This window comes from Haemaphysalis longicornis, unplaced genomic scaffold (assembly GCF_048455015.1).
Source record: "Haemaphysalis longicornis isolate Haplotype H1 unplaced genomic scaffold, Haemaphysalis longicornis Haplotype H1 scaffold_3, whole genome shotgun sequence".
In the NCBI taxonomy this organism is placed as follows: domain Eukaryota; kingdom Metazoa; phylum Arthropoda; class Arachnida; order Ixodida; family Ixodidae; genus Haemaphysalis; species Haemaphysalis longicornis.
This window is the reverse complement of record NW_027526335.1, coordinates 214112159-214137348: the sequence shown is the minus strand read 5'-3', so window position 1 is coordinate 214137348 and position 25190 is coordinate 214112159. Positions and strand designations below refer to the sequence as shown.

The 25190-nt window shown below is 47.8% G+C and overlaps 1 protein-coding gene across 4 annotated transcripts in view; it reads right to left on the bottom strand.

Moving 5' to 3' along the window:
* Positions 1–5388: 5388 nt before the first annotated feature.
* Positions 5389–25190, bottom strand: part of LOC144175973 (translocating chain-associated membrane protein 1-like 1) — a 36973-nt gene continuing 17171 nt past the window's right edge. Inside the window, exons 8-13 of one of the 4 annotated variants that reach the window (XR_013323733.1) lie at positions 20037–20147; positions 19599–19748; positions 19347–19522; positions 14899–14955; positions 10046–10088; positions 6303–6420 (exon numbers count right to left, since the gene is read on the bottom strand). Coding sequence is in view for 2 of the 4 variants with exons in the window: in XM_077705056.1 (XP_077561182.1) it covers positions 6311–6420; positions 19347–19522; positions 19599–19748; positions 20037–20147 (547 nt within the window). In the remaining 2 variants the exon portion in view is untranslated. Of the gene's footprint in view, positions 6421–10045; positions 10089–14898; positions 14956–19346; positions 19523–19598; positions 19749–20036; positions 20148–25190 lie in introns of all 4 variants that reach the window. The other 3 variants (XR_013323732.1, XM_077705057.1, XM_077705056.1) reach the window with 3 other exon arrangements.

The window sequence follows — 25190 nt, the reverse complement described above, 5'->3', positions numbered from 1 at the left end:
AGCGCGACATCGTGCAACTAAGAAATGCTCAGCATTTAAAAAAAGCATAGAACTCGCTATGTCGACTTTGTTGAGAAAGTCGTACGTGTACGAAATCCCATTGTCGCCGTGTGGACACGTACATTGGGCAGACAGACCGATGCCTCAATGATCAAGCGTGAACCGCATGGAGCGTTTTCTGCTCGCGAAAACGCGCCGCGCACGCCACAGGCGCGCTGACGCTTCCGCGTAACCACCCGCACGCTGCGCGCGCCGCGGCCGGCGGCAGCAACATGGCGGCGGCTTCGGCAGCAAAGTGGTGCCGGGAGTTCGAGCGACCACTTCTAACCGCTCTCTAAAATGCCGCTCAAGGCACGCACGAAGTTGCTTGTGCGGTAAAGGAGCTTATAATGTGGGCGAAAACTATACTATAAAGCATCATCCGCGCCGCTAGTGAAAGCGCCCATGCAATATCTGCTGTAGTGGTAAGCCTAAACATCCCCGGCGTAGCCAGCTGGCTGTCTCGAATGCTTCGAAACCGCCGCCATGAGGCGCGCGCCTCCCCACAGGCTCAAGTCGCCAATTATATTATTAGTTATATATTAGTTATATATTAGTCAGTATATTATCTCTATGGTCGCCAGGCTCCTCCCACTGCCGCGCGCGACGCGCGTTAAAATCTAGCCAAGGCAGATGCTGCCGCGGGCGCGGAATCGTCAACGCGGGCGTCGAAAAAACGCACGCGCAACGCCGACGCGCGCGAATCGCGTGAAAAAACGCTCCATGCGGCTCGGCCTTGAGAGAGCACGCCTACAATGTAAGGTCATCCACAACCACAAGTAGCACCTTGGCAACACATTGCGCTTCCTGCGGCTGCACTCCACTCTTCCATGACTGTGCGATCCCCGCACGGTATCGTGGACAAAGGGAGCGGGATACATTTGAAGCCTTTGAAATCAAAAAGAAAGGAAACGCGTGCGTGAACGAGCTGTCTGTTGCACTTTTTACGCCGAAAAATTCAGGTGGTCGACTACATTTGTGTCATGGGCTATCATATTCCATTGCAATGTCTGTTTTTGGTGTTTCTTCATTTTTTTGTTGTTCTATCTTATCCTATATAGTATATGTTTCTGCTGCAATAAAGCGCTCAGTTGTTCGTCAGCGCCTGTGCTTTTGTCGCCCCTTTCTTCATCCTGTCATTCGCGCTGTTTTTCTCAGTGGAACAATGATGGTTAGTAGACTCGTCCTTCTCTTTAAAAAAATATATTTCATTCCTGTGTATGTTTAAATGTATTTGTGAGTACACGGTGTTCATAGTAAAAGTAAAGGAAAAAGAAATACGGACGGTGCAACTGCTGGTGGTGCTTCTAGGTTGCTCGTTCTCCTATGGTAAGGGTTAGAAGGAATGAATGGAAAGCATTAGAGTAGGCCCTACCTCTACACCACCGCTGCGCTGGAGCTGGGTGGTAAGCGAATATATCTACTTAGGCCAAGTTGTGACCCCGCATCCCAACCACGAGGCAGAGATAATTCGAAGGATAAGAATGGGGTGGAGTGCGTTCATCCGGCATTCTCAGGTAATGAATGGCAGCCTACCATTGTCCCTGAAGAAGAAAGTGTATGACAGCGGCATATTGCCGGTACTCACCTACGGGGCAGAAACTCGGGGGCTCACTGAGGGTTCAACTTAAATTGAGGACGACTCAGCGGGCAATGGAACGGAAGATGATAGTACATTAATGCACAAGAAGAGAGCAGAGTGGGTCAGGAAACAAAAGCGTGTTTGTTTCCTGATATTGATTCCTGAAACAAACATATTAGCAGAAATTAAGAAGAAATGGACGTGGGCAGGGCATGTAATGCGAAGGCAAGATAACCGTTGGTCATTAAGGGTAACAGTCGATCCCTAGATAAGGCAAGTGTGGCAGGGGGCGGCAAAAAGTTAGATGGGAAGCTGAGATCAAGACGTTTGCGGGGATAGATTGGTCGCAGTTAGCGCAGGACCGGGGAAATTGGAGATTAATGGGAGAGGAATTTGCCCTGCAGTGGGCGTAGATAGGCTGGTGATGATGATGATTAAAGTAAGCCGTGCACGTCTGCATCAACAATGGTGCAGTAATATTTTAGCCACAATAACATTGTAAATGAAAAGGTAGAGGCAAAGGCTAAGTAAGATACCTGAACTCGCAATGCACCTTGGGGGCAAAGGGGTCTCTTCTCCCCTGGGAAACACCAGAGGGGGCTCAGGCCCCCGAGCCCCCCGTAGTCGGCGCCCATGGTCACATGCCTGTTACCTCCAACTGTACACGTATCAAGGCTGCACTACATGAGCCTAGTGTACATAAAGGCTTATTTAGTGACCCGTCTGTCGAGCCCTAAATTGAACGTCTTTGTTGAGTTTTCGGATGAAACTGCACATGCAAGCCTGCATAGTAGGTAGGTAGGTAGGTATAACTTTATTTGACAAGAGTAGCTGCCTCGAGGCGGCCGCCGATGGGGGTGGTCCCTTCTTCTCAGGGCCCAAACCAGGCCAACACCTCCCGTCCACGGGCCACTATGGCCTTGTGGATGTTGATGGAGGGGCTGGACCTGAGGATCTCCCATCGCTCTTTTGAGGTTGGGGCGGAGGGGGTTGGTATAACGGGTAGTGGTGATTTTATCGAAGTGCATTCAGCAATTAAATGACACAGCGTTCCTTTTGCTTGCTGGCAGAAAGGGCATGTGTCCTTGTACTGCTCTGGGTACATACGGTGCATTAGGGTTGGGTGTGCTAGTGAGCCTCCTTGGATTCGTCTTAGAATTGATTGATCTTCCCTAGTTAGCGACCGGTGCGGCTCCGGAAGTGTCTGTCTATTCTCCCGGTACATGGAAATTATCTCTTTGTAACCGGTTGCGGGTGTCGGCACGTCTGGGTCTTCCCTCTCGTGTGCCCGGCGTGCCATCACTCGGGCGTGGTAGTCAGCGACTGCGTTGCCGACTAACGAGGAGTGTGAAATGTGTGAAGGAATACAAGGGCAGCTCTCTGTGGGCAAGACTTGGAAATTACTAAGACATATTATCGACCCGACGCAGAGTAAATCGGCCACCAACCGGAATTTAATAAAGGTCATCAATAATTATGACGGGGACAGAAGTAAGCTACTCAAAGATCTACAGGACAAATATCTACAAACAGAAAAGGGAACACACCAACCCATGAAGGAATACACGGAAATTCCTAATGAAGATCTGGATCGACTCTTTACCATCTCTGAATTGTGGGCAGCCATAGATGCAAGCAACAAGAAAAGTGCCCCAGGAGAAGACGCCATTACATATAAACTGCTATCAAATATGTGTGGCCGAACAGCAACGGAGCTACTGCAACATGTTAACAGGGCGTGGAAAACAGGAACATTACCGAAAGAATGGAAATCGGCAAACATCAAATTCATTCCTAAGCCTGGCAAATCACAATCCATCCAGAACCTAAGGCCTATATCCCTAACATCATGTGTAGGAAAGGTAATGGAGAGGATGGTCCTGCAGCGTCTACAGAAACACCTGGAAGCCACGGAACAGATGCCGGCCACCATGTTTGGCTTTAGGAAACATCTAGGAACGCAAGACGTCTTGATCCAGTTGAATGAGCTGGTGGTTAAACAGGCGACAAGAGCAAGACCGAGGGCCATCCTCGCACTCGACTTGAAGGGGGCCTTCGATAATGTAACACATGCCAGTATCCTACGTAACCTAAACACGACAAAGTGTGGAGAAAGAACCTTTAACTACATCAAGAGCTTCCTGGAGGACAGAACCGCGGTCATCACCATCGGGAGAGCAAAATCGGACCCAATAACATTAGGAGAGCGGGGCACACCTCAAGGATCCGTCATCTCGCCCCTGCTATTCAATCTAGCTCTTCTGCCCCTTCCGAAGCTCCTGGGACAGATCGACGGCCTAGATCACGCTTTCTACGCCGATGATATTACGGTCTGGACGAACAGAGCAGGATCTGAGGGGTGAATGGAGGAAACTCTGCAGACAGCAGCGACGACGGTGCACGAATACGCCAAGTCGTGTGGCCTGAGCTGTGCCCCCCAAAAGTCCGAGCTCTTAGTAGTCCAGCCTGGCACGGCCATTAATAGGTCCGACGTGAAGTTTAGAAAAGAGCATTAAAATGAATATTCTTGGTTTATTTTTGCGTGCTTCTTGCTGTTATTTGTGCGCATTGTTTTAAAAACGTGTTTTGCTAGGTCTGATGGTCACTATACTGCAATTTTAATGACATTTCTTGTAGTGCATCAAGATTTTATATTTTGGTGTATAACATATCAAAGATACAATTACAAGGAATGCCCACGAGAGGAATGAATTAATTCAGATATCCTGGAGCTTTGCACTTATGCCTATGTATGTACACGTGTGTTTTAGATGTCGCACCAATCAAAATGCGGCTGCCGTGGTCTGGAATCAAACTCGCGTACCACAGAAACACCACCGCTTAACAATCACTGGAGGGGAAATATTTCAATGCGCGTACATACTCGTTGATTCAAATGCGGATCAAAAAATTTAAGCAATACCAACTTATGGCCGAGACAACCACGTGAAGTTGCCAAGAGTCTGGTCTTCAAAGGTGATGGTGTCTCTCATGTTAGAATACGAGCTATTATTAAGCCGATGTGGCGTGAACTGCAGACGGTGAAAGCTAAACTACGTGCACTTTTAAACCCGTATTTTTTGCGTTTAAGTTCATGACGTGCTTGTACTGACTAGATGCTCTGTCTGATCGCCCGGAATATAATAAACAAACTTCCTTCAGCGTCAAAGACCGGGCCTGGTCACACACGCGCGGGCTCTCCCTGGACCAAAAAAAAAAAAAAATTGCCGGGCTCGGGCCAGGCTCACTTATGATTGCCCGGGCCCGGACCGGGCTCGGTGGTACAGGCCCGGGACGGGCTCGGGCCTTAAAATCTGGCCCGTGCAGTGCTCTAGTTGGCGCACCCAGAGCGGCAGCGTGCGGATGTGCAAGCCTGACAATTTTTGTCTTGTGCGCCGAGAGCACGACTAGTACCTCCTGCGGCCACAATGGTTCGCTTGGTAGGTTTCAGTTTTCCTGCTAAACCACACCACTGCCGCACTAGCTTCCGGCCTGTTTACGTCCCGCGAAACGTCATGAAATGGCGCAAGGGATGAAATTCGTGTTTCGATTGCTTAATTTCTCTGCAATTCAAGAATCTTTCCCCACCGAGTGAACGCTGAGAGGGCTACGGGCCGTTGAACTTTCGTCTGAGCCCAACTCTGCCAGCTCGCTGGCACTAAGTTGGAAAGGAAACAGGTGTGTGGCTGATGTAGAAGGCCTGTAATGGGCAGTACTGAGTGAGCGCACTGTGTCATGAACAACGAAGCAGTAAATGTGCAACATGGTTACAAAAACACACCTTTATTTAAAAAAAGAAGAGAGTTCACTTCTGTCTTGATTTCTCAGAGCAGCAATGTGGTACGTTCGTGAAGAAGCTAGTGGACTCCAAAGTTGTAAAAAAAAAATTGAAAGAAAGGGCATAACCATATCCGGCAGTTTTCAGAGCACAAAACATGGAGAAGAAGAGAAGCTTATTTCATGCACTGAAATACAGCAAATAGCAGCCGAATCTTTATATTACAAAAACAAGAAAAATAAAACAATACTGAAGGACACTAAGTGGCCAGAAAATATAAACAGAAACAGAAATTTGTTGTAAAGCGAAGTGGCTTCCCCAATACACACCCCCCCCCCTTCTCGTCCAATATCTGGAAAAAAGCCTCTAGTTTAAGCTCGGCAGCCAACAGTGAGCTTGCCCAAGGAGGACCACTGCACAAAGTGCCATCTGAATGTGCTGGTTCGCCCTGTTTGAAAACTTCTCCCAGAGAGCATCTTTGAAGCTTCTCGATGGCACACAATTGTGTACCACGCATACAGCAGCTCTTTTCTGGCCTGAGCTGCTACCTGTGGGAGACACAACGTGGTGGCAACGTTTGAAAGGTGCAGCTCACAACGGGATTCTAAATCTCCACCTCAATTCTCAGTTCATGGGCACAGCTATGAATCATGATAAGGAGGAATGATACTGGAGCACCGGTAGTAGCCACAGCGAACACTTTGTCAGTGATGAACTGACTGGCTACTTGTCACCCCAATGTGTGGTTCACAGTTCCACACTCAAGTGACCGTGTGTTGACCACTACATTCCTAGAGCAAGAAAGAATGGCAGCTGTAGATTTTGTTCCCACTTTTCATGCGAAACCAAAGAGAAAAGAAGAGAGCCCCCCAAGTGAAGAAAACAGAGAGAGAGAGAGAGAGAGAGAGAGATTAGCTCCGCTTGGCCTTGGGGCTCGCCAGGTGGCGCGAGCGCAGGTCCTTCTTGGCATTCTGGTCCACTTCGGGCAGCTCGCTGACGTCTTCGTCCGCTGGCCGCTTTGCTGCAAGCACAGAGAGGGAGGGAGAGGAAGAGAAAGCAGTCAGCGTCGATCGCCAAACACAGCACAGGCCTTCAAAACAGACTGTCATAGAAAAGTGTTTGTCAGCACACTGCATGCCCACAACATCTTCAGAACTGCCACATCCAGTGCATCCAGATGAGCAAATGCACAGTTTATTGTGGCACCACCAAAATACACGACCAGAGCCTCAACAATTGCGATCGTTGTTCTGATAGAAGGCGTTGAACGTTCCGCCACCGCCAACGTTGCTCAGAGTTGCCACACATCTCACAAAGAAGCGTACCACTTCTCCGAAAGGCAAACAGGCCAACTAGTGTGCTTATCTCGGTAGTATGTACTTGCACGAAGCATGGTCACAGCTGTTGTATTAACACGAAAGTGTTTTATTCCGGGATTCACAAAGATTTCGCTGACGTCATATCCGTCACAGAAGTGACGCCAGTACGATGAAGCAAGCTGCCTGTAAAGGGTGCACCCCTGCACACAAGGTCTTCTTGCAGGGAAGCAACCTTTAGTACTAAAGAGTGTCTATCCACAAAGGCGAATTACCCAGAGTGAAGGAATATAAATATTTGGGAGTGCGGATCAACGAAGGGGATAACTACTTAAGAACTCATGAGGAGCAACTTAAGGGTAAGGGAAAGCGAAATGCAACTGTAATGAAGCATAGAGCTCTGTGGGGGTATAACAAATATGAAGTAGTGAGAGGAATGTGGAAAGAGTAATGGTTCTGGGTCTCACATTTGTGAATGCTGTACTCTGCTCAAAATCAGACGTTCTAGCAGGCCTTGAAGTGAACCAGAGAACGGTAGGATGCTTGGCCTTAGGCGCGCATGAAAAAACAACTAACGAAGCAGTACAGAGAGATAGGGCTGTGCGTCGTTTGAAGTTCGAGAAGCACAGAGTAAAATGTTTTGAGATGAGGTTGAGAGCAATGGACCAACGAAGGTGAACAGCTAAGGTTTTTAGGTACGTATACTTGAAAAGCGTGGACACGCAGTGGTTAAGAAAGACTAGAAGGCTAACGATGAAATATGGAAACAACAGTGGAGAATCCAAAACAGCCAAGGTAACCAAAAAAGAGGCAAGGCAGATTGAAAACGAATAAATGGAGAGAAAAAATGGAAGCTAAAACGTCGTTAGAGATGTACAGGGCTGACAAATTGAACATCAGAAAGGAAACTTTCTACTATAATTCCCAGGGCAGTGCTTTGCTTTTTGAGGCTAGAGCAGGTTGCTTGCGAACTAAGAGATTTGTGGGGAAGTATTCACACAATGATGGGGTATGCGTGGTCTTCCGAAAAGAAACAGAAACTATGTGGCACATAGTGTTAGAATGTGAGGGTATCCATCCAAATCTACATGAGAGAAATATTCGGCTTCCAGAAGCCGTAGGAGTTAAGGGTAGCACAGAGGAAGTTAACTTCAAGGCTGTCGAGGGGACGGAAAGAAGATTAGAATGCTGGTGGACGAAAAGCAGAAGGGGAATATTGCTTAGGACAGTTACCACATGTAACACACAAAAAAATATATTTTGTGCCTAATAAGCTTTTTGTGCCTGCCCTAAGCAGCTGTAGTATTAAACCAAGAGTATAAAACAATTATTATATTAGTCCTAGGTAAGATGACATGTCATCACCCCGCTACAAAGGAGAAACCAATAGCACTCATCATCATCAGTACGTTATACTTAGAGATGTTCGTTTTCAGGTTTTATATTTTAACAGAAATTGTTTTATGCCGGGATACACCAGTATTTCACTGACATCATATCCGTCACGGAAATGATGCCAGTACACCTTTGCTGAAGCGACCCGCCAGCAGGATGTCGCTCGCCAAGCATACCCACAAAACAGCCGCTGACCCGCAAATCATGCTCAGCTGCAGAATTTGCTGCACATTTCACTTTCGCGTTTTACCAATTCCTATGACAGAGGAATCAACCAGTTTTTTTAAAGCCGGGCGTTTTTACTGGGCATTTACCGGGCGTTTTTACTGGGCAATTTCAGCCAAGATCTATCTGTTGAGCCCCAACACGCTTTTCAAAATATTTAGCTAAAGTGGACTTGAATTAAATGGTGAGCATGCAAACAGTTACAAAAAATAAAGCTTTGTTCCCTACAGCCAGTATTTCATCAAAACCAAGTTCACTGCAAGCAGGCCATACTCCATCAGAATTATCTGTACGAGTTCCATGCTGTACTCATATACCTGGAAGATAGCTTCAAAGCACTCCAGAGCTGAGCGGATCATTTTTGTGTCACAAAATTTATAAGTAGTATATTACTCAAACCAAGAGTTCACTTGGTTGGCCCCGACTTTCATTTCGTCGTGTCTTTCTTTTAAACTGGCTTCTCATGCTATATCCACCTACTGCAGTCAATCAAAAATGTGTGCCTATAGGCTACAACCACCTGCACATGCCTTCCGCTGCCATAAGAGCCTCACCCAATGAGACATTGTGTAGTTGAACTCGGGCAATCTTCTCTATCCTTTTGTCTCATTCCTTCAGCATTTATCAATTTTCATCTATTCCACAGGGACCGTGATTGGGCCTCTCTTATTTCTCACTTATATAAACAAAAGGGGCGTGCAAATATGTCAATGAAACCTCTCATATTCGATTCAAATTTTCAAATTATTTGGTATTCAATTTGAACGACACTTTCATCACTCTGACCCCCCCCCCCCCACATTCTTTATTAAGAAGTATTGGAATGCGTAACAAAGTCACAAAGCAGACGTGCCACGAACAATTGGGGCTTTTGCAAAGGCCATATATCAATGTTCATTCGCAGTTGTTGGTGCACGTGGCTATGTGTACAAAGGACAGGAATTAAATCACTGAAATTAATAGGTGTGCTACATTTAACTGGGGTTAACAACATGAAATGAAAAATGAATACTTAAGAGAAAAGACAGAAGTTAATAAGTAAACCCGTGATGATGAGGTGTTAATAAACCCGCGACGAATATCGCGCCGCTCGGACGCTTGCTCCTCTGAATTTCGATACCGCAATTGCATGCTTTGACCAGGATAACAAGCCAAAACACGTAGGTTCGTGTGTGCCACGACGCTGAGATATTGCATTTTGTGCGAGTTGCTTTGTGTTCTTTCTTCACTTTATGTTATTTGTTGTGCAATAAAGTTACATTTTTTTGTATCTCGAAGGACTGAAAACTTCAATTATAAAAAAAGAAACAAGAAGTATTTGTAGTCAATCTAGACTTATCCGGTTCCACTGTAACTTTGACTTTGTTTTTTGAATTCCTTCAAACAGAAAAAATTGACATACGCCCAACCCCTAATTAACAACCTTCCCTGTCACATAAATTTCAGTACTGGTTCGTTTGCTGGTGATTGCACTATTTTTGTGAAGTAAATACAGTGATTAGTTTTTAGTCAGTTCTTAACACTGTTACTAACATGTGCAAAACATGGTGATGGAATTAAACACTAATAAACGTAAATGTGTCGTAGCACTTGCAATCAATTTACTTATCTCGTTTGAATATGCTGTCTCCTACAAGTATTTACATCACAATCAATATTATTTAGGCAACTCCACATTGAACAATGTTAACCACAAGCTTGGGTACTTACGCCGCCACTTTTCTGGAGCTCCATCTTCGTTGAAATTACCACTCTATAAAACATTAATACGACCTAAATTAGAATATGCTTCTTCGATACTGGATCCCTGTCATTTTAAACCTAACCCCGATGCTTGAAGTAATTCAGAACGATTTTACACCTTTCATATTCTGAAACTATAATCGCATGGCCAATATATTTGCAATGAAAACTAGGCTATCCTTTCCTGCCGTGTAATCTCACAGAAAGCTTCTGCTCGGCGAATTTTCATAAACTGTATCCCAACCCTACCTGGTGTAAGAAACTCCTTCCACATTTCTCTCATCACATTGAACACTGTCACAAAGTTGACACTATCTCCTATATACGCTACCTAGCCTCCCAGCCATTCTTTCTATTGCTACTCCTGTGAGTGGAACCCTCTTCCCCCAGAAGTAGCTGCCATTCACGATAACCCTCTTTTATTGTAGAAACGCTAGCTAACATTGCACACTCATGAACAATTCAATATATTTTTTATCTTTGCACGCTGACGTGTTGTCTGCAATCATACCAACGTTGCAGTATTTTATGTTTTTCAGTTTGCCACCTGACACACGTCACTGAAGTGTAACCCCCACTGCCCTCTGTAATGTCGTTTGCTCCCGAGGATACAAGAAATGAAATGAAGTGAAAAGTCAACAGCCCTGATCGTCCAGTCAAGCTTGCAATAGGGGGAAAACGGCAAGCGCCATTTGCGACTGGCTCACGAACTACTGGAGTGACAGCACACTGGCTTCCAATGTGGTTTAATGCTTCTGAATTCTTCAAAAGTTTGATTTTCGCCCAGCTTACGGTAGTGTTGACACTTTGCTTGTTTGTGCACAGCTAATCAAGGTTAGGTGCACTTGAAATCACCAAATGCAAGTTTGTTCCCACAGTGGGCATCAGTATGTTAGCGCTAGAAGGATGACGCAACACACTTTTGTTGCGACAAAAGAAAAGAAGAAAAGGAAAAAGAAAAAGGTATGCAAAGTGGACAGGAAATCAGAAAGTAACCACATGTCAGCTGGGGTGATTACAGCGGTCAAATTAACCATTTGTGGTCCGTTGTCGGGCCCTGCCCAACACGGCCGTAGCGGTCTGCTTTTGGGCCACGCCCAACTTCTCTCTCACAAGTGGGTGCAAGGTCCGGACTGGAAAGGGTTAACCCACCTCAGTGTCCTCCTCTAACAAACAGGGCCACAAGCCGCTAGCCACTCTCTTCGTCCGTCCTGTTGTTCGCGGTGCAAGCATTAGTTCAATGGAGCACCTACTCTCACGCTGATCAGTTCTTACACATCAGTGTTCTCCCAAACATAAAAGGACATTGGAAAGTGCTTCTACAAAAGGTTCCACAAGTACTTCTTTCAAGCGCAGGCCCTTCTGGGAAACACGGAAGTGAAACACCCCCTCAATGAAGAGCAATTTCTGTGGACTACATGACACTGCCTGCACAGCACCACAGGGAGGACCGTGACCACCCCCAGTGCATCCCCCTCCAGTGTTCCAAGGTCAGGGGGACATCACAGACACAATGACCAGCAGCCCACCGGCAGGTGCCCGCTACCACGGCAGCTAGGCTCGCCCTCAGCCGGGCAACACATCACTGGAAGCCAATCTGAATGCTGCTCCGTCCACGTAGGAACACTTTACGTAAACTCAAGCACTAAATCAAGCTGTGTACTAGAGTAATGGCTCGGAAACATTGCCATGCATCCCTGGATACTGGGGATAAAGCCACGCCTCATTCCCAGAAATCAACACTGTACCCACGGCTGGGAGCAGACCAGAGAATGCGTGACGGCCCTGAGGCTAGAGAGACGGTTATGGTGGCATCTTAAAGCAAGGGGACGCCACCACAGAAGAAAGGATTCCTCACTGTGACCTTTCACCCCACAGCACAAACAAGCCCTCGTTGTCCAACAGCTAGCCAGGAAAGACAAGGCCATCACAACTGTAGGGGGCAGCCCAGCACCGCAGGAAAATTTTATAGCCCGGATGTCGCAATGCTAGATTGCCCTAAGCATACTGAAATGTACAGTGGGCTATTTCAATTCGCCGCCGTGACCGCTGACCTGAGGCCCCGCCCCCACTGGGCCGGGCCTATGAACGGAGTCTCACTGGAGAGAAACAGTTACTGCACCAATGGAAAGCGAACTGTTATCCTCATGAGGAATTGAACATCCAAGACACACGAGGTGGTACTAGCATGCCCTCTTGGCAGGAGTGGGACCTCCACCCAGGTGGTCTCCTCTCCGAGAGGACGCAACTACCGCCTGGACCAATCAAGCCTCACCACACCCTCATGTGCACCCGCCGCGATGACTCAGGGGCTAAGGCACTATGCTGCTCTGCACAAGGAGACGGGTTTGATCCCGACTGCAATGGCCGCTTTCCAGATAAAGCAGAAGGCAGAAAAACCCATGTCAACATTTTGGCACATTTAAAAGATCCCCAGGTGGGCAAAATTAATCCGCAGCCCTCCAATCTGGCGCGCCCAGAGCCCAGGTGCAGCTTTGGAGCGTTAAACCCCACAATCAATCAACCAACCAATCAATTTACATGTGCTGTCTCACAAACTGGGACGTGTGATGATTAGCTGTGTCTGCACAAATGGCTTTAAAAGGTGAGCGTACCCCCAATGAACCCCTATTAGCCATCTGGGATACACGCACGCTGCAGTTCGCAAGATGGTGTAAGGCTAACAAAGAGAAGATGCCCGGGGAAAAAAAAAAAAAGGAAACAGCCTCCATCCATGCAGCCTCACGAGACACAAGGCAAAACACCGGAGCTACCAGAACAAGGCAGAGAACGACTGACAGCACCCCTCCAAAAGAACAACTCACTGCCTGTGTTCGCATCAGCAGTGAGACAGGCTGTCAGCTCTCACTGCCAACATCTCTCAGCTTGCAACTCAGGCTATTTCCAAGGGCAGGCACGAAGCACTTCCAAGGTGCACTTCCCCGCTTCGTTCGCAGCAAGACTGAAAGCAGCTGCCCGGCTAAAGTAGCTAGCACAAAAAACTGCTTTGCTGACACTAATGGGTTAGGCCAGAAGTCCCCCCTATTAATGACGTGCTTGCCTCTGCACACCTTCCCCAGCCTGCCTCTGTTCAAAACACAATACCACGGCAAACAAGGTGCACAGGGATTGTCCTCTTATGTTGTTGCTCCATGAAAATGAGGAGACTGATGTAACTAAAGTTTGGGTTTGGGCTAGTTGGTTCATATTTAAACTGGGAAACAGCGCTTTAAACGAGGACAGCGAAGAAGGAGACACAGACACTAGCACAGACAGCGCTAGTGTCTGTGTCTCCTTCTTCGCTGTCCTCGTTTAAAGCGCTGTTTCCCAGTTTAAAAGAGACTGATGTACTGCACCGCCCACAGTTTGGAATAAAGCGCTCCTTTTCCAATACCTCAGGTAATGTGTTGCAATTGAAGCTGGTGCAGCTGCTTTTTAGGGTTAGTGCTCACGGCATTACAAATGCAGCCAGATCACATCTTGGTTTTGTGGGCTGTCGTAAGAAAAAGTGGAGGAGATGATTCTTGCAACCATGGGAGGCTAGTGATAATTGACGGGCATTGTAAGTGTGTGAGCTCAAGGGAATATACTGCACAAAGCAGCAGCAACCCGTAGAGCTCTGCACATTGCAGGTACTTTGAAATGCAAACAACTCATTTCGGGGCCAACTTGCTCCAGTGGGGTGGGCAATGTTCCAAGTGCAGATTAGGAGCGAGTGCTCTGGCACGAGGTTGGCCCTATCTGCCATTTGAATGCAGCCCTGTTCATCAGTGGGAACCAGTACATTTCGTATTTGCTCCATTAGTAAAGACCCGAACGTTTTGCATTCCACAAAAGTTAAGACAGTTCATCCATTCATTGCGAATGACTGTCGGCTTGCCTGGTCTCTCCCTTTCCCTCTTTCATTCCCATCAACCAATTGCCCATCAATAACTCTGGCTAGCGGATTGCCAGCAGTAACATCTCATATGGCAGACATTAACATTAAACCCAATATCTGCAGAACAATGCTGCCAAGCAAAGTGCATGCTTGGCACTGTTGCCCAGTGCAACGCTGGTTGGGCCATCACGGATAAGCCCCACACACGCTGGCATAAATGCTCATTGAAGCACAGCAAGCCCAGTGCCTGTTGGACATGGCTGGCATGCACATTTAACTCTGAACATGTGTTCCACGCCAACATTCTCACAAAATCCAACTTTTAAGCACACCTGTGTTCTGCTAAACCCATTCTCTCACTAACTTTGCCCTTCTATTGTGTGTGTGGTGGGGGGGCAGGGGAGCTTGGCAGTTTCTTGTCATTCCATAACGACCTTGTCATTTCCGCAAACCGAGGACCTACCAGACCCGAATCGAAATACAGCCTCGCTGAACCAAAGGTGCAGCATTAAGGCTGAATACCTGCCAGCTGGGGCACTTTTCCAAGGCGCTGTTCTGACCCCTCTTCCATTCCTGAAGCCAAGAAGTGTTTTAGGCCTCAGGTGCTTTCAGAGTTCTCGCCAATGGTGGTGCGAGCTGTGAAGCTGCACAAAAGCACATCCCCATCCCCTGTAGGGACAGTCAGACAGTGACAAGCCCCAGCGAAGCTGCGCCAAAGTGACCCACGAGGAACACCCATACCCCTGCCAGGAACACCCATGCACCGCACACCATGCCAGAGCCACCACCACCATCAAACCAGGCTGGCCAGGGGGAAAGGGCACGGGAACCTTCGCCCCTCGAATGAAGAGATTTGTGAGTGCGTAGGACGCAAACAGTGCTGGAACCAAAAGGACAGAGCCGTGGCCCGTAGCTGTGCAGACCAAAAACTAAGGCTTACCTCTGTAAACATCAAGCGCACTTCGAGAATTCTAGACAATCTGAGATTTTTTTTTTTTTCTGCAACAAAACCAGAGAAGAAGAAAACAAATGCAAAACCGTGTAGGGACCACAGCCAATCACAGGCCACTGCACGTCTGTATTTCAAAAAGGATGACAGCTGCCTGATCGTAAGAAGCGCTGAAGTTCTTTACGCGACAGTTACCTCATTCTAATTCAACTAGAGTTTCAGGCCCCAGAGCTACCACCGCAGGGCTACAAGGGACGCCATAGTGGAGGGCTCATAGACTCAAGACCACCTGTGGATCTTGAAAATTTTCATCTTTCACATTTTCACAGTCTGTCCAGGAAGCAGGCACTTCACTCCCTCAACCTCAATGAGCTAGGCATTTCACTCCCTCAACCTCAATGAGCTGTCAGCACAGGTGTGCAAATAGTATAAAATTTGGGACTGCAAATTGAATACGAACAATAAAAACTGAATGCGAATCAAATTAAATATTTTCAAATGCAAACATCTTTGTTTTGTTGCTTTTAAACATGACCGCAAAAAAAATTTAGGCAGCCTGCACATCCCACATCCAAGTGCTCATCGCAGAAAGATTAAGACAAGATAGCAAAGAAGCAAAGCAAAAACTCGACATACAATTTCGTGAATAAATGCAGGTTTCTCGACATTCTGTGAATGCAAAGAGTCAATCCTCCAGTCACTGAAAAGAGGCTAGGCATTCTTAGTGGCTTGTGTGACCTCACTGCAAGCCAGACAAGTAATAGCTCTCGATTCCTCGCTCATGACAGAAAACTTGGTTTTTGGCTAATGAATTCTGCACAAGTACTGTTTCCCTTTAGCCTCAACATGTGCGCCAGATTGAGAATACACCTACTTTGCACAAGGCTTGCATGCGTTTGGCATTCTTGCACAACTTTTGCGTTGCGAAAAAGACTCAACCCAAGGGACATGCCATGCGGTGAGGTTTGAATAGAAAATTTCTAATACTCTGGAAAGTAAAAGGGCACTGTGAATTGAATCGAACAGCGAACACCATTTGTGCGTATTCAAAGTATCAAATATTTGCACCCCACTAGCTGTCATTCGCAGTTAGACATCAGGTGCCTTCAGTGCTTGCCGCTTAGTTTCGATGGTCACTAGAAAATACTTCATATGTGATAACTTGCTGAACACACAAAGAAGTCGCAAGAACCACTTCAAAGGCTAAGCTTGTCCCACATGTCCAATGAATTGCTCCACTCACTGTGCTTCGAAGTATCATTGAAAATTCCAGCTTTCATGCTCAGGGCTCTGGAAGGGCCATACGTGGTCCAACAACGCACGAGATTGGGCGCAAGCAAACATGCAACTTTCTGCCCAGCCAGCCAACTGTCACTCTGCTAATGCCGCAAGTGCCTGTTTGTGTCACGCAATTTTCTATTCACACATCTAGAAAATTCACAAATTTCATAAAATCTCACTTACAGTAGCAATGCTCTTTTCTAACAGATCTGTTGCCACCAAACAACAGAACAGCTTCACAACTGAAGTGGGACTTCATACACTTTTGAAATTACACTTCAATTTAGGCTCTGGTGGTAACAATGGGTCACAATGGCCTCTGCAAAAAGCATTGACAGCTTTCGAATACAAGCTATTTTTGTTTCCATCTTGCACCTCTGGTCCCAAATACTACTTGACCATTTTCGAAAAATCGACAACAGCTGCTGTGGAGCAGACTTTACATTTAGGACCCCTATGCAGCTACCCCAACTGTAGGCCCAGAAGTCATGGCCTCCTTTTTGCCTGCTCCTACCTCTGCATGGCAAGAGATATCCAGCCACGATCCAGGAGGATAACAGCAAGTCTGCCGATATAAGCTCCAAACCTGTCCGGAACGACAGCCGCCGCTCTATGGCAAGTTGCTTGCTGAAAAATTTCATTTTCAACTCTGTCTCTGTCCCTGGTTATTTCTGGAGGACAGGCAGTGGCCTCGAGTGGCTATTGTCGCAATGTTTGACACAATTTCATGCGCATTTTTGCAGAGAAAATGTAGCATTACCGTCCAGGGGCTTTAGTTACTGCACCAACTTTGTGGAGAAACCCACCGGCCTTTGCTCTGGTGCATCCACACCCAATTGCCGATACCAGGGCTCTAATTGTGTGTCAGGAAATGACGGCGCATCATCACACGTTTCCTGGCAGCCAAACACAATAACCTAGCCCTGAATATCATAAAAAACCTGCATATAATACGAGGTTTTGGGGTGAAGCACTTCAGGGGCTTGGGCTGTCCGTTTCTCCTGCCGTCGTCTCGTGTAGTCACAGTACTAAAACACCGGGACACTCGTTTTCCAACGCGTCACACTAGAACGCTTCCCGTTTTTTTTTACACGAGACTTTTACAGCAAAGCTGTATACATCGATTTGAACTCAGCGCGATCTACGACTTGGAAGCGCAGTAGCCTCATCAACACCAGGAGCATTAGGACGAGGGAGAAGAACCCAACAAATACATTACGCATACTGACTGGGATTAGCTACGCGATTGCTGATTGTATATAATAGATATACATATGTATATAGTTGAAGCAAAATCGTCTCCTGTCTCTCACTGCCCATTAGCAGCAATTTTGCTGAGGAAAACACCGGCGCACAGTGCACGCTTCGCCCCTCCCCAGGCTTCACGTTAGTGCAGATGGCCCGGGATTTTTTTTTTTTTTTCCGCTTCTGTTAGTGTACCAAATATCCGCCTCGTATCATACGCAGATCTGAAGAAAATTTGAAAGTTCGGCTTGAAGTTTTGGTTTCATTATTGCCGCTTGGCTGCAGCTTGGCTTCATTGCTGTGTGCCTATTCTAGCCCTAGCCAGCCTAGCGTGGCCACTACATTGTTCCTTTGTTGTTGAGTGTACACATTAACAGCCCGTGTGCTCTCATGGGAACCACGCTACGCAAAGTAGATCATTTTTTTTCTGCTTTGAAGTTGGTAGCACTATGTCAGGATCACGAAAACAGTACTTGGCTGCTTTCAAGAGAAAGGTGATTTTTAGCTGCAGAGAGGGTTGCCAACAGTGCGGCCGGGAGACAGTTTGGTGTCACCAAGGGAAGCATTTGCAGATGGCGGAACCCAAAAAAGCTTTCGTGGCCCCAAGAATGGGACATTCCCGGAATTCACACGACAACAGCAAGCCACGCAACTGGCTGTGAGTGTGGAGCTTATGCAGGCAACAGCTAGGGAGCTCGCTACAGAAAAAATGATACAAAGCTCCACTTTCATCGTTACATGTGCCATGCCGGATTCTCCTTATGACGGTGAACTGCGATTTCCCAAAAGCTGCTGGATCGTTCCAAGAGCTGATCGTAGACTTCCAGCGCCGTGTTATTTCGTTGCGCAAGTCCAAGAACTTCCAACTAGGACAAATCGGCAATGCTGGCCAGATGCCGGTTTATCTGGACATGCCATCACCCCTCACTGTGCACGAAATGGGCTCCAAACAAGTTAGTGTCCAGACCACAGGCAAGAAGCACATGCAAGTTACCATCATGTTATCATGCACGGCAGATGGCTACACACTACCGCCGTATGTTATCTTCAAGTGAAAGACTGTGCCAAAACATGAGGAGCTAACAAAAAGTGTCATCGTGAGATGCCATGAGAAAGGCTGCATGAAGTCCGTGTGGTGTAGGCGCCCCGTCGCACTGTTGTCGTCCCTGTAAATCCCTTTTGTTGCCGTGTGGCCGATCCGGTAAAGAGTTTGCTGGGGGACTGCAGTACTGAACTCTTTCTGATTCCAGTTGGGATGATGTTTCAACCTCAGCCTCTTGGTGTTCGTCTAAACAAACCATTCAAGGACGCGGTCACGCGGTGCTACGCATAGTGGATGTGCTCAGGTGAGCCTGCAGTGACGCTGACCGGGCAGGAAGACGGCATCCCCAGCCCAGCTGTGCAAGTGGATTGCGGACGCGTGGGCAAGCATCCCAGAGAACCTTTTGTACTGTTCTTTCAAAAAGTGCGGAATCTCAAGTGTCCTTGATGGCACACCAGCAAAGATCTGTCACACAGGCAAATGTCGGAAGGACAGAAGTGATTGAAGTGCGATTTCAGGTAAATGTTTTAGGCGACCTTTCCTCACTCGTATTATACGTGGGTTTTTACGGTATCTCCAGCTGGTCGTCAGCAACTTTCAGTCCGACTTCGAAGGTAATCAATGGGACTCTATGGAGGGAACAGGTGAGGTTATGCTATGAGGAGCAGTTGAACAGGCTCCCAGCTATCCGTACGAGCGAAATTGGCTGGCAAAAGTGTCAATAAAAGTTGCGTAGGTCAGTTTTTGGTGATAAATCAAGCGAGCCAACAGTCATCACGCAATTTTGCTGTGCCACACACAAGTCGTCCGTCTACAAGCAGCAAACGGAACAACCCCAACGCCTCGACGGCGCCCTGCCACCACTACTCACAGTCGTCCTTCTTGGCTCCCCGGCGGTCCTTGCGGGGGGCGTTGGCCTTCTTCTTGGCGGCCGGGTTGGCGCTCTGCTGGGCCTCCTGTCGCTCCCGGCGCTGCTGCAGGTGGAAGTTGACAAAGTGCCACATCATCCACGCCTGCAGCAGGCACACGGCCACGATGCAGTTCACCCTGCAGGGGAGAGGGGGACCGCCGTGAGGGGCACTGCCGGCAGGGAGCAGTGGGGGGAGCAGGCACCCGTGCCCACCTGATGAGCTTGGTGTTGAAGTTGCCCGTGGCGAGGCCGATGGGCAGGGCGGGGTTCTCCTGCTGGGCCAGGCCGTACCAGAAGGTCAGCACCGACAGGCTGATGGACGCCAGCCGCACCAGCACAAACAGCACGTTCCACACCGCGTACCTGCACACGCGCACAGGGAGCGTCTACGAGGGCACGACAACAACACTGGCCCAGTTGCACTAGCCCTGCGAGCGACGCTCAGGAATGCTAGAAGGCCTGCCAGCCTGGCTTCACCCCAAACTACGACGCTGCACTTAAGAAGCACTGCGAGGTTACATGCAAACGGAGCAAATTCCCACCTCCTGTGCTTCCCGCTGAGCATGATGCTCCCTGAGGATGATCTCAGAAATGAGAAAACAATTTCACACAGCGGTGAGAGAAGAAGTGCAGTGGACACAGGACACCCACCCGTGGTCGGCGGCCTTGTTGCGCTCGGCAAAGAGCAGCAGCCGCGAGGCGTGGAACACCGTCTCCACCAGGTAGTGCATCACTGACAGGCACAGGGCAATGCGCGAAAAACTGAAATCCGGAAGGGGGGGAGGAGGAAACACAGTCAGCTGACAATAGTAAACAAGCATGCAGCTATGCACTCACAAATTCAAGGGTCTTTAACAATGAATCGAGGCACTGCAGTTTCAGCAACACCTTAATGGCGAAAAATACAAATGCGAAGTCATTTCCTAAATTCACATTTTTTCTTGAGAGAGAGAGAGAGAGAGAGAGAGAGAGAGAGAGAGAGAGAGAGAGAGAGAGAGAGAGAGAGAGAGAGAGAGAGAGAGAGAGAGAGAGAGAGAGAGAGAGACTATTTCCAGTCAGACTAAGACCTTTCAGAAGGTTCCGTTGAACTTGAAGCAAAAATCGCACTATTTAGTATTTGCTTTGATGCTGAAATTCCTTTGCTTCCATTGAAACCTATTCACTCCAATTGCAGTTTAAGCTGGAACGTCCCAATTCCCACACTTTTAATAAAAAAGCAGTACTGTGTATTACATACCAAATGAAAGTTTAGGCGAGAAACAAGAGAATGGTGGCCTTCATGAAATGCTACGTAGAGTTAAGAGGAACATGCTGCCACTGTGGTGAACGTTGCCTCTGTGGAGGACATGCGTCTAACCAGCACTCTGGTCAATCGAACTCCATGACCTTGCACTCCTAACCTATTACTGTCCACCAGGTTTAAGATGGCCGGAGTGTTGGCCAGTGGCTAGATTGCAGGCACTGCCTGTGGGTGAACTTTCACACCAACCACACCCCTACATGGCCCAGCAAAGGCAGCCAAAGTGCTTTTGCCTTTTCACCAGGTTGCACTGCTTGTGGTGTTGGCCAAGACATTTATGCGAGCTGACTATTAGGCAAAAATAGCAAATGCTTTTGCGCTCACTTTGTGCAACCACTGTGAACCTATAACACCTGTATAGCTACAGCTATACAGCTTTTTACTTTTTATTGGGTGGCCATAATACTTCAGACTGGATGCTTAACAAACAAATAGCCCCACAGAAAAAGTTTAAAATACTATATGAAAACAAGGAGAAAAAATCATACCCCAGATCGAACCCAGGTCATTTGTGAAAAGTGAGTACCGTATTTACCCGATTCTAACGCGCACTTTTTTTCCGAAAAAATAGGCCGAAAAATCGCATGCGCGTTAGAATCGGATACAAAACCGAAAGTGCCGAAACAGTGGGAATTTCGTCCCATCCATCGCCATCACCATTTTAGCAACGATTTTTCGGACGCAGCAAGCCTAGGCGCCTAGGCTTTTCTATCGGAGTTCACACAAATCGTCAAATCGTTTCACTTGCGCGCTTGATAACAGCAATGGCAGCAGCGGCTCCCACGCGTCAAAACGAGCGGTCGGCTGAAGCGTGCACCTCTGGAGAAGCTCTCGGGATGGGCGTGCGAGGCGTGGGCCACGATCCCATAGACCATGGTTGAACGTTCGTTCAGAAGTGTGGCATCGAGGCCGAGATGTTGTGGTCAGTGGAGAGCGACGAGGAGTAAGATTACTTCGGGAAATAAATCGCCCGTTTCTCTCGCATTCGTTTCTCTGGGTCACTAAGTCCCGTGCGCGTTACAATCGGAGGTGCAAGTTTTTTCGGTTTTCTTGCAAGGAAAATCGGGTGCGCGTTAGAATCGGGGGCGCGTTAGAATCGGGTAAATACGGTATATTCTAGTCCCAACGCAAAGGCATGGAGGGCTGACAACCACAGCACCCCAGAAAGGTTTGCCCCCCTTTTCCCCCCTCCCCATTCATATCCAATGCATGGGCCTTATGGGATGTCCAAACCACTCTGTTGTTCTACTACATTTAAACCTCGATATAACGAAGTCGTACTTGCGGGCGAAAATTTCGTGAAATCGAGAATTTCGTAAAATCGAGGTTTCGATTTTACAGTTAATTTAACCAGCTATTGAGGTTTCGAAACCTTGCCCATCGCTCAGAAACAAATGCTACGTAGTTACCTCTCAACTTAAAACGAAATAGTATGTACTAAAACTGGCCGCGAAAATTGTGCGAATTAAGAGCTTCAACACTTAGGCAATGGAATTCAGATAGCCGACAGTAGTTCATGTCGTCGTAAAACCGGTGCTTTTTCCGCAACGCCTCGTTAAACTTGATAGCAGACTAGGTTTCCAGTTTTTTCTTTTTTTCATTTCAGTCACTACTAAATGCCGCTGTTAGTCAATCAAACCCGCGTCCATGCCCGTGAACTTCACCCCGGTGAGGTGCTGGTTCGAAGTTACGCCTCTTTTCGTCCGTTCAGTGGTAGGCTTAGGCGCGGCGTTGAGGGGTGCGGCGGGCCAACAGCGGAAGGGTGGTATAAAACTTTTGAAAGACTTTTTGCGTGCACAAAGGCTCTGCAGTATGGGCACGTGATGCAACCACGACACTCGAGTAAAGCCATGATTGAGAGTTGAGCGGAGTACACGCGGACCGGTTCACTTTGTGGAGCAGCGTTTACGTGCTCCTGCTGAAGCAGAAAGCTTACATTAAATATCTTCTGGCCAAATTTGATTAAGCAATTACTTTTATGCCCGCTGAGCCCTAAAGAAACCGATTTCTCCGCATCGCAGCCGTCTCATAAACACGTTTTGACCATGTTCGGAGAGCAATTTATTGCCTCCAGCAGTCGATGTTCAAGCCGTAGTGAAGAAGTCCGTAAGCAGTGCTTGGTGTTTCTTGATCAGGGTGGGCTTTACGTGATGCTTGTATGCTGACAGCGCTAACAAGGCTTGCTCGTAAGCATTCGCGTGCGCCTGCGTGCCTCCGCAGAATGTTGATGGCATCCATCACTTCAGTGGCATTTCACCGACATTTCCTCAGGCACTTTTCCTCAGAACACTTTTCTTTCCCTTGGAGTGCTCATGATGCTTACAAGACCCATCTAATGATGCACGAAGAAAATATTAATGTGGTTATCAGCGAGCACAACCCAGAGCAGCAGCACCGTGAGCAAGGACGCGTAGAAAAAACACTTGAAGCAGGCTTCGGCAGCCTAAGCATAGAGGGCGCTGGCGTAGGCAGCGATGGAGACGTCAAAATGGTGGCCGCACTATTAAACTGTCCATGACCACTAGCGGTTTTTGAGCAGCTTCTTTCATCGCTTTTAATTGTTGTCAACCGCATAATTCACCGCTTTTCTTTCATTTTAGCCTTGTAAGAGTTCGTGTGAGTACTGAATGTTTTCAATGTGGGCTCTGAGAGGCAAAATAAAACGTGCCTCGACCGGAATTTCGTTCTTCCTCTCTCGCCATGACTTCGTTAAATCGGAAGCACCGCACGAAATTACTTCATAAAATCGAGATAAAAATACATGGATTTAGCAAAATTTTGATAGAAAACTTGAAAAAATTCGTCATATCGCAAATTTCGTTAAATCGAGGTTTGTTATATCGAGGTTCAAGTCTAGTTCCCTCCAGCAGCACTGTGCATTTTGACAAATGGTGTTATGCTGAAACCGCCCATGTGAAGCTCTAGTACGACAGCCGGCATGGCACAGCTTGAGAGCTCATGGAGACCTCCTCAAAGCGTTTCTCCGTCCGCCATTCCTCAGGGTGTCTAGCAAGTTGCCCAATTCAATTTCCCTGACTTTTCCAGGTTTTCCAAGACCATTTTAGTTGAAATTCCCTGACCAATACAACATGCGCCATTTTGTGGAAACGGTCCGTGAAGCATATAAAAAGCGTAGAAAAAAAGACATTCTATCATATGGAAAAACACATTTGTTGCAAGTGCCCTAATTCTCAAAATGCACTTTGATTAATTTCAGTTTGTTCAGTTTGAGGTTTGCTTGCCTTCCGTTACGGCTTCAGAGAGTTATTTCATCTTGCAGGATAGAAATTTCAAGTTGCACTTCAGCAAGCACCTTTTGCTTTTTTTCTTGATTGTCCTGGCTTGACATGCAACGTGAACCGCATGGTGCGTTGCGCGTGCGATTTTTTGACGCCCGCGTCGACGATTCGCGCGAGCGGCAGCTTCTGCCTCGCTCAGAAAATGACGCGCGTCGCGCACGGCAGTGGGAGGAGCCTGGCGACTTGCGCCAATGGGGAGCCGCGCACCTCATGGCGGCAGTTTCGAAGCTCTCGAGGCAGCCGGTTGGCTCCGCCAGACATGTTAAGGCTTACCACCCCGGCAGGTATTGCATGGGCCCTTTCAGTAGCGGCGCGGATGATGTTTTACTGTACCGTTTTCGCCCAAATTATAAGCTCCTTTACCTCACAAACAACTTCGCTCCTTTACCTTCGCGGTCAAAGCCGCCGCCGGCAGCACCACGCGCAGCGTGCGGGTAGTTCCGCGGCAGCGTCAGCGCGCCTGTGACGTGCGCGGCACGTTTTTGAGAGCAGAAAACACCCCATGCGGTTCACTGGGTTCGCGCTAAACCATGTTCCTTTTTGATTATGTAATTCTGGCTCCTGATGTCATAAGGAAGTTCTTTAAAGATTAGCCCCCAAAAAACGCTGCCTTTTAAAATTCGCTGGAAAAAAAGGCACGTTTTGCGTGTGATTTGGGCACCACCTAGACGTCCCTCTGCCGCAAATGCACCCAGCAACCTAAGCCAGGTGCGGGAACCGCACGGCGAGTTTCTGCACGCGATTCGTGCGCTGTATTTTCACGGCCGCATTGACGATTTCGTGCCTGCGGTGGCTCCTTTCCTGCACAAGCAAGTGCATGTGTGCCTTGAGTAGCATTTTAAAGAGCGGTTATAAGCGGCCGTTGGAGCTACCGCACTATACTCGGTTACAACTCAAGAACGGCACCACCTCATGTAGTGTATCACTCCGCGAAAGCGCCGGACCCGTGACGTCCGAGTGCTCACGCGTTTTGAAAGGGGTTTGCTATGAATGCGTGATATCGTCTGCCTTGTCTCAAACAGTTTGTTTGTCGTCACTGGAGTCGTTTATAAACATATTAAGTCCAAAAAATCACGGGAACGACTCACACCATGTTCAAAATATTCCCAGTAACGCCCTACTTGCGCCGCGCAGCGCGCCTCGGGCGTACGCGCCGCGTTTTCCCTTGCAGAAAAACCAGAAAACGTTTCATGCGGTTCCCGCTTT